General features: G+C 48.8%; 1 protein-coding gene across 1 annotated transcript; it reads left to right on the top strand.

Moving 5' to 3' along the window:
• The first annotated feature begins 1658 nt into the window (after positions 1–1658).
• Positions 1659–10226, top strand: LOC135814727 (uncharacterized). Its single transcript, XM_065327896.1, has 11 exons — positions 1659–3250; positions 3630–3884; positions 4342–4524; positions 4831–4977; positions 5269–5508; positions 6000–6054; positions 6338–6450; positions 6772–7002; positions 7565–7724; positions 8171–8355; positions 8656–10226. The coding sequence occupies exons 1-11, from the start codon at positions 1805–1807 to the stop codon at positions 9151–9153; spliced, it is 3513 nt and encodes a 1170-aa protein (XP_065183968.1). The 5' UTR covers positions 1659–1804; the 3' UTR covers positions 9154–10226.

Below are 10226 nucleotides of genomic sequence, written 5' to 3'. Positions count from 1 at the left end.
CTAGGTCAAGACAACCACTCTGGTAGAGCGACCACCTGTCCAAGGAGACCACTACAACAAGGACCAAGGGACATCATTTACAGTCAAATAATCCTGATTAAGGAGACCACACCAGTAAGGAGAGAAGCAAGGACAAAGAAGCTCGACAGCTAGCAGCGCATCATCGCCAGTTGGGAAAATATATGTAAACTGAGGACCATGCTGCTGAACTGGCAGGAACTGACTTCGGGCGGACTACAGTATGCGGATTTGTCATGCACTGAAGAGGAGCGGCAGAATAATGGTCTGTTGAAAGCAGAATAAAAGCAGAAGGACTCTCAGACTCGGAGGAAAAAGCCCGGGGGAATTGTCAAATTTTCAGAGCAGAATCCGATGACCCCTAGCGTTGGCCCTTGGATCAGGTCATCCGGGATCTTCGCCGGAGTCAACCAGTCAAGCACAGAGCAGCCTAGCCTAGCCTACGATCTACGAGTCATGGATCTACACTCGCAGCCGTCTCGGACTGCCATGCATCTACTTCCCAGATTCTAACGCCCCTAATCCGGGCATGTCCGTCAGTTTACCCCCTAATCCGGGCATGTCCGTCAGTTTACCCAGTATCGGGTACCTGTCATGACCCATCGATGCACTTCTTGACTTGCCAGTAGCCCTTGGTGGATGGGGCGAAACATTGGCAGATTCTGCTCGAAAAGCAGTGAAATTGGCAGAACCATGAAAACCTCATTAATTTTCTTTCACATGCTGTTGCATGTGCTACACATGAGTTATATGTGTTGCTTGTAATTATCATGCACAGTCATCTAGTGCCTCGCTATGCCATCGCATGACACTCCACCCATGTACGGCTTACCTGCACATGACACGCGTTCATGATCAACCAACCTATGTGGTCTAGCTTGTCATCGTATTGTACACATTCGGTTCTGGATCCTTCTATCTTCTTCTACTGCTTCTAGCACCTTCCGTCCAGTTCTGATAATCTGGAGTGATTTGCATTTCTTTGTTCTTGTTGTTTATGTTCCCAAGAAGTGAAGTCAAAATAGAATGCTCTCGCATGTTGGGTGTGTGTGTGCTCGAAATAAGTAACAAAGTTCAAGGATCGAACTTTCCACATGCCAAAATAATCATTGCGGCAGGCACTTTTCTGGCATGAAACATGCCAGAAAAGTGCCTGCCGCCAAGGGCTACTTGCCAGGGTCACTGCACTGTTACTGGAGTATCATTCTGCTATTGTGTTTTAGCCTGGTATCACTGCCATGTGCCTATGGATATGGTGGAGGCCAGGGAGTCGTACCCAAAGTTCCAACCATTACTCGGGCATTACCATGATTACGGCCTTTGCCGACTAGACTCCCTGGTGGAGGCTAACTCCTGACTCTGGCTGAGCTCAAGCTTATATCATGTATATCAGTACCACCAAGAGTACATACTACCCTCCCCCCCCCCCCCCCCCCAAGAGTACATAACCCCCCTGCTGGGCCTTGTACCACGCGGTACAGACAGTGTCAGTGACCTGCATGCTGCGGTCCTACGGATGACATGCATCAAAGCAGCATCATGCATGATCAGGTGAAGTCATCCCCATAAGGGGGAAGTCCCGTCTCTTTTTATTTCGATTTCGGAGAGCAAGCAACCGTTCAAAATCTTGGATCATCGAAGTACGAGCTCGCGAGGGTTTGGTATCCGGTTTCAAGGAAATGCTTTTTCCGAAAGCAAACAGACTCACCCAAAAATTGCCAAAGCATATCGACGATCCTTTTCACTTTCTCAGTCTCAGAGTTATCTTTATTGGAGCAGTGTACGGATGTCGACCAAGAGCAGCGAACGTGGATTGCACGCCGGCGGACCAGGCAGCGTGGTATTTCAGGACGTCCCTGTTGACATTGGTGTTTTGGGCAAGTCCGAAGCAGGCCCGGCGCTGATATTCAGGACGTTATGCCACATAGCTGCTGGTGAAAGCGGTGAACACCATGGCCCGAGTAAGCGATCCTACTGTTCAGAGCTGGCCCAAGCCCGCCCCAGTGCTAACAGTAAACCTACCTCTGCTGGAAGCGCATCTGTACGGATTCGTCTGAATGGACGGAGTTTTTCCGTTGCCATAGATCTACCGACTGGCATATGTGTGAGCTTCGAGACGGACGACAGGCTTTCAGCTGTAGTTTGCTCCCAGAGCGTAATCCTGTGCCTTTCCTGCGTACCGGCGTTGAGTCGGAGGACCAAGAAGGGTGCCCGGTCATACAACTCGCGCTGCACAGATGCCACACTTGGGGGTTTGGTGGATACTGATGGCGTCCTCACGTCAGCTTTCCAGTACCGCTTGGATTTGTCCACCCGCGCAGAACATATGTCAGCAAAGCGACGGCTGCTGGACATTTCCAGGCAAGGCTCACGCTTTCGGCCGGTCGTCCGAGAGGTGGCGAACTGCGCGGAGACTGAGCCGTCGGGCATCGTGGTTACACAGTGCGCCGCGAGTGACTTTGCGCACCTGTGTCAAGTGAGTCACCGCACGCCAGCGGTTCTCGGCTCGGAATGTGATTTTGATGTGGCCTTTCTGCTGGAGAATCTGCTATCGCTCGGCATCATCCACATTTTTCAACTGTCCAGTTTTGCAAGTGTCCTACAGGCATTGCCGCCAACAGTTGCATGTCGTGCGTTACGACTTTTAGGCAGCCGGAAACCACGTGAGCTCAGCAATGGCCGTGAGCAAGTGGCATCGCAGCTGTACGCTTGCCTGGCTCAGCTTGAGAGCTGTGTACAACAGGTGCTGTCAGTCGGCCACAGTGCAAACAAACCCGCCGGCATGAACAGGTCACCGGCAGCTGCGGATGCTGCTGCACCGCAATCAAACGGCAACGGCACGCTTGGAACTGAGCTGGATCACACTACGGCGCAGTCCACTGCTCAGTCGCAATCTGACAATGCCAGCACTGAGGGTAGGACTAGGCCTGGCACCAGTACAGCTGCTGATGCTACTGCTGAGGATGATGAAATGACGTACATGATGTGTCGCAGGGTTTACGTCACGCCCCTAGCTATTCTCTGCGGCAATATCCAGCGCGAGCTGTCCAACCGTGTTGTGAGGAACTTCTGGCAGATGCGGGACCGCTTTGTGCGCGTGCATTTCTGCGACGAATCGCTCGCCGCGCTGAACAGGAGCGCGGCGGGTTTGGAGCGGGTCCGCCGTGTGATGACGGACGGATTTCATCTCTGCGGCCGTCATTACGAGTTGCTAGCCTTTTCCGCGAGCCAGGTAAACCACTAGTGCACTGCTGCACGTAGATTTATTAGTGTATTCAGGGAGTCTTTGGTGCTGTGGAGTTCAGGCAAAAAGCAATTTTGGCCACTTAGGCTGCTATGCAATACAGGTCAGATGTCTGTATTTCGTGACTGAGTGATCGTGTGCATTATTGTTCCACTGGATTTGTGCTAGGTAATCTAGGGTGATAGAGGCAGCACAGAAAGGTGAGCGAACATTAGGTGCGCATTCAAAATACGCTGCGCTAGCTGTCTGTTGTGCCAGGTAATCTAGGGTGATGAGACACCACAGAAAGGTGAGCGAACATCAGGTGCACATTCAAACACGCTGTGCTAGCTGTCTGTTGTGCCGCCTGTATTCCTACCTCCTACAGCTCAGAGACCGCTCGGCTTGGTTTTTCGCAAGGAGCGAGGGGTTCTGTGCGGCTGACATACGCGGTTGGCTGGGTGACTTCCGCCTCATTTCCAACCCAGCCAAGTACTTTGCTCGCCTGGGCCAGTCGTTCAGCGCAACACACACCACCAACAAGCTGGCCCGTCTCATAAATCGCTTTGAGCGGATACGAGACGTAACATCTCCAGATGGAAAGTATGTGTTCTCAGATGGTGTTGGCAGGATTTCACTGGAGGTAAGAACAGGCTTAGCCGAAGTACAAGAGTGCTTTTAGTTAGAACAGGACATTTGTGTGTGTTTAGAGAATAAGCGACCTCGAATTCGATTGTTGTTTGTTTTATTTTACATCACAAAACGGAACAGGCAGGCTTGCCCAATATTATGGTGGTTACCATTCAGTTGCATATTCTGACTGAGTATATGAATATCGTATTAGCAGAGTCGGCTTGTGCTGCTCTTGTTGTCAGTCAGTCTTGTATCTGGCTGGCTGTCCCGACACAAGCATTGCAGTGATACATGCAAGCTTGTACGCTTTTAAATTAACTTGAATGTCGAGCTGTGTCCATTTGGGCTGCGTTGATTGAAAGCCCAGCAAGCAGATTGAGGAAACTCCTATCCTTTGACTTTGTGTTGTTTTTGCTGCCTTTCCCCCTCATCAATCCGGCTCTTCTTGACCGTACAATGGCTGACAGTTTGCACGCAAGGCTGCCAATTCTCTGGGTGTTGGCAAGGATCAAGCCGTGCCTTCAGCATTTCAAATCCGATTCGGTGGTTACAAGGGCGTTGTCAGCGTCTATCCGAAGATGCCAGCCGGCGTATGTCTGCAGCTGCGAGCCAGTATGGATAAATTCCATTGCAGACATGACCAGTTGGAGGTAAGTGGCATCTGTCTTCTATTGCCTGCTATAGTATGTTGAGGCGATGGTGCTTCACGTTTTAACAGTGTGCGCTTTTAAAAAGGAACTGGCTCATGGTCTCTTTTTTGTCTTTGGAATTTGATTCCAAATTTGTAGCAGCAAGACTTCGATATGTTTTGTTCTAAGGTGAATATTCATGACTAAATCTAATGCTGCACACTACGTATTTCAACATTGTGCCAGGCATCGATACTGTGTCGTCTGTTTTGTACTGTATTGGATTGGTGTCTTCTGTGGTCCGTTTATCCTTTTCCGTGAACAAAGGTTATTCGGAGTGCTGAGCGGATGCCAGGCTTCCTGAATCGGCAACTAATCCTTCTGCTCTCGACAATGGGCGTACCGGATAGCGTGTTCATTCATTTGCAAGACAAGGTCATTAGAACGCTCAATCATGCTCGTCTCAAGAAAGAGGTGAGTTTTAATCCACTGTACAAACCCCTTCCCCACCCCTTCTTCATTAACACCCCCAAAGTATGCTCAGGATGTTGGTTTCATGATGAGCTGGTTTCCAGCAGAACGGCTGCCATTTAACATCATTATGGTGTGCGTATTGAACATTTCTTTTGTTCATTTGGCTTATGCGAAGGCTAGCCAAGCTTGCTAAGCTTGGTGATGCCAGCGCAAACAAGCATAATAGTACTTGTAGTAGTATAGTATTAGTAGTATTGAAGCTCGGTTGTGTTGTCTGCTTCTGGTGTGCAGTGTGCTTTACGCACGATCCGCTTCCACGGCTGCCACTTGCCGTCCACACCGCTGCACTGCCTGCAGGAGATGCTGGACAGTGGCGTGTCGCTGGCTGCAGAGCCATTCATGCAGAGGTGCCTATCCGCTCTTGCACAGATGACCATGCGTAGCCTGCGCTACCGATCACGCATCGCCGTGGAGAGCTCCGGCTTCTTCATGGGAATAATGGACGAGGAGGATGTGCTGGAATACGGCCAGGTAACCGATAGATGCCCGCGGTTACTGCGCTTACACTTATTTCGGATGCTAGGCAGTACATAGGAGCGATATCCCGGGAAGCGTCCTTTCAGTTCCTGTAGTGTAGTACATTGAGGATTCACTCTCTTGTACCTGTGTAGTATGGTAGGTTCTGGGCATCCCTTACAGTACTAGCGTGGTCCAGATCTCATGCACGGGTCCTGGCCAATCGAGGTCCAGTGAGCATTGTATGCGTACTAACTCTGCGCAACCCATGTGTACTGGCTCTGATGTACTGTATTTGCCGCGAGTATACTGTGAGTTTTTAGATGCGTTATTTCAGGCTCAAAATCACGTGTGAGTGTGCACTATACTCTGATAAAATGAAAATGTATGCAAGACGAGCATGAAACTGGTGCGGCGTTTGCTACCTCTTACCTAAGCCATATGCCAGTCGTGTATCTGAGGAGTCTGGGTAAGGCAGTTTGAGTGTGTTTCCTGTCTTGCTGCAGGTGTTCATTGCAGTCCGAGGCCACGAAGACAAACCCTCCATTGAGGTCATCACAGGTGAGTGCAGCTATAGATACTGACGCGATTTTTTAGATACAATAAACTTCAGCAAAAGCATCATGGACATAACATACACTGGATACAACATACTATGGATATACTTTTCTCTTCAGATAGTGATACATGTACTCTTTTGAAGCCCCTGTACCATACTCACTCGATTATTTGAGCTCATCGAAACAAGAGGTTTCTAGTAACGCATCCTGGATGTACGGTCACACTTGACTCTTGCCTACTGTGTTGCTCTACTGTAATGCGGTGTGGTTGTCTTCCGACTCAGGTCCAGTTGTTGTGGGAAAGAACCCGTGCTACCATCCTGGTGATCTGAGAGTGCTGCAGGCGATCGATCACCCGTCTCTCCGGCACCTTGTCGACTGCATTGTATTCCCACAGGTACGTGCTGTCAACCAACAACATGTTTTCAACAAAACAAGCTTTATTGAATACCGAGTACTACGTAGCTATTAATGTGGCTTATATTCCGATGGTCAAAGGAACCGTGAAATACAGGGTAGATGTCTGTATTTCGTGACAACAAATCTAGGTGTGGCTTATACTCCAGTGCGATTTATACTCCAGAAAATACGATACGTGTGTGTATATGTGCTTGTGTGTACGTGTGTGTGTGTGTGTGTGCATGCGTGTGTGTGTGTGTGTGTGTGCATGCATGTGTGTGTGCATGCGTGCATGTGTATGTTGCTGGTGCTAATGCAGCGTGGACCACGACCGCATCCGGACGAGTGTTCAGGTTCAGATCTGGACGGCGACCTGTACTTTGCTGCATGGGATGAGCACCTAATACCACCACGCGTGTTTGAGGCAATGGACTACACGCCACCTACGCCCATTGCCCATGCCACTGGCAACACTGTTGCCGACATGGCTGAGCATTTTGTGGAGTTTCTGAAAAGCGACATGTTAGGCGTCATCTCCAATGCGCACTTGGTTAGTTCATGCATTATCTTCAGGTTTTGTGTTATAACTGTTACACGTACATGTCTGTAGAACAGTAGCAGTTGATTTTCATCAGGGAGTCATAAAATGGTATTTATAATACGACACAACGCCCTGATTTTCATCCTGTATCCAGTAGTATTCATAAACGCGTGGGGTTGGAGGATGTGCTTTTGCGTTTGGGTACAATAGTTGAATGAGTTCGCATGAACACATGGTGCATTGCAGTGGCTGATCTCATCATGTGCTATAGTTGCTATGTCCAGTCATACACTATGCATGGTGCTAACTATGGAGAACAAGCAGGTCTGTACTCCAAGAAAGGGATTTGGGTGGACACACCCATTTGCCACAACACTGCGCATCCCAACCAGTTCCGCTACTTTACGTCTCCGACCTTTCGGCACTTGGTCATCGTCAGGTACTTCGGAGTAAGAGCAACAATGGTACTCCTCACTCAATAAGTTATTGTTTCATGAACGTTCGTCCTATTAAAAGTACCAGTCATCCAACATGTACTTATTCATATTTGCGCTGGCTGTTGTGCGTGTAGGCGTTGGCGGATAATTTAGAAAACGGAGCCTTATCAGCGGAGTGCTTGGAGCTTGCATACCTCAATTCACTGGCAGTCGACTACCCCAAAACGGGCGTACCAGCTGTGATGGGCCCTCACTTACGCGTTCAACAGTTCCCGGATTTCATGCAGAAAGCAGGTAAGTGAACACTCTGTATTCTTGCAGTGCTATACATCTTGTGGCATGCATAGTAAACTGTACATGTAGACTGCTGCTAGCATGATGTCATGTAACGGGAAGGTTGAAGCGGGACGGGCCATTGATCAGCCAGATAGATGACGCTCAGCATTGTTGTTGCTCAGCTGTGACTAGCCAGCGCGGCTACTGGCCATGCGTCATGAACAGGCTTTATCGCGAGCAATCAACTTTCTTACAAGTACATGTACTACTGTTGCCGAAATCACTGCCACTAGCTCAGAAAGCATCCATGTCAAACGTTACTGAAGTTGAATAGCAGCTCAAGAAACACGGTGCTGCATGTAGTACTCCAAGTACAATGGCCCCACACAATGTCTGTGTACTGATGTGTACTGATGTGTACTGATGTGTACTGATGCTTATTAATTTCCGTGGTTCTTGCACAGATGGCTTCAGGCGTGCCGTTTACCCGTCCAACAAGGTCCTGGGTCGCCTGTATCGTGCGGCGTGCACCAGCCAAACGGTCCTGGAAGCCGAGGAGCGAGCGTCCCCGGGGGCCCAAGCAGCGGGGAGGAGTAGTGCGGATTGCGAGCAGGGTGGCTTGCATTACCACTGCGATGATGATCTACTGGTATACACAATGTATTGTATGAGCTACGTACGGAAAGGTCTCGTCTTGGCATGAAACCTCTCTTTCAATGGTGGCCCGTTGCTGACCCCTCATTTTCGTCCGTTTTAAATCCAAACAGGCATTTCGGATATTTGATCATTCGGATAATTGGCGTTCGGACAATTAGCATTCTGCTGTACTCGTAAAATTAGAAACACCTCGCCATCTCACAAATTGTATTGTGTTATAAATCTGCAAGTACTTCTAGCTTTTGATTGAGGAAGTTCTAGCAGGGTTTATTTCCACTTTGTGTGTTCACAGATTGATGGCTATGCTAGCCACCTGACCGAGGCTCGGCGTGTCTTTCAAGAGTACCGTTGCCGTCTTCTCGTCTTCATGGACCAGTATGGCGTGAGCAGCGAAGCGGATCTGTTTGCCGGTGTGTGTGCCGGTGAAAAATCCCACGGCCGTGGCAGCGCTGGACAGCTGAGCAACTCCAAACAGTATGATATGCGGCGACATCAGCTCGCCGAGCTTTCGGCATACTTAGACCAAGTGTACAACAATGTATTCCTAGATCAATCAGCAGCTGAACATCCTGGTGGACATCTCGGCGATCCTGATTCGTGGCGTTCCCACGAGCAGTACTACCTGGAAAAGGCATCTGCATGGTATAAAGTTGGTTTGGAATACAACTTATCGCAGTACTCCCCCTCGTCCAAAGCCATGTGTCACTCGTTTCCCTGGCTCGCTCATCGGCAGCTATGTGCTCTGAAGCGCCGTAAGTTGATGCAGTCAAAGCTATTCGGCCGCTCCTAGTTCACAGGTTAAGGTGGTGTGCGTAGACATGGTATGGGCAAGGCTTTACTAGTATTCTCTCTAGCATGCCGCTGGCCCGGGCCAATGCTGTGCACTGTCTCCAGTCCACTTGACTCGTCCAGTATTACAAATTCAATGTAGTCTATCTCTGATCCTGGACCGTGTACCGTCATGTCAACGTGCTGGTTAAAGTATGTGCTTGTACAAGTTTCACTGTGGCAAGGTTTTAAATGCCCATGGCAAATGTACTGCCCGGCCCGCGCCCGTGTTCCAGACTTACCCCTATCCAGACAACAGTCTATTTTTACACTATTTGAAATTTATTTCCAAACTATGCTCTTTCTTAAAAACCAAGTTAACCTGCATTCATGATCCGTCCCACAGAATATTCAGATTGTACTACGGGTGGCGAACTCTGATTATATTTTACACTGGCATTTCGATTCAAGACGGAAAGCAGCATTCTAGGCCATCACATAAGTGGAATGGTGGAGTTAGCTTTTATTTTTTTAATTAATTTTCTGCGAGTCACAAGTTCTAGCAAACATTCCAAGCTGCCGTGACTCAGTCCTTGAGAACGTTGAGTTATCCTCGCTCTGCCCAGCAACATGCAATACAGTAGTTTTAGCCATTACAGTAGTTACCGTTATAGGATCATCTTGATACCATCATGCTTAGTCACAGCTTTTCAACATTTTAGTTTTAGCTTAGCTCGCCTTGTGCGGTGTAGTACTAGTCCAGTATGTCATTTTATCATTGCACTAGTCCCTTTTCCAGGATTGCAAATTTGGTTCCCGTCATAGGCGAAGCACGCGTTGGAATTTCTCAGAAATGTTTTGTTGCTGCTGCTGCTGCAGCTTGCGGTGGCGGTGTATTGTAGTCATTATGGCGTGGCGCATTTACTCTCTCCAGTCTATATTTTACTCACCTGCTATGCAGGTGGTGGTGCTGTGTGCCAGAACCGAATCACTTTTCTTAGTACTAAATGAGCCATTTCAATTCGTTTATATTCATTTTTCAACAACATTTCCTCTCTTCCACTTGCCGAGAACATCACAGACTGAGAAGGACAA

The sequence above is a fragment of the Sycon ciliatum genome, chromosome 4 (assembly GCF_964019385.1).
Source record: "Sycon ciliatum chromosome 4, ocSycCili1.1, whole genome shotgun sequence".
Classification (NCBI taxonomy): domain Eukaryota; kingdom Metazoa; phylum Porifera; class Calcarea; order Leucosolenida; family Sycettidae; genus Sycon; species Sycon ciliatum.
This window is presented reverse-complemented; position numbering and strand designations above follow the sequence as displayed.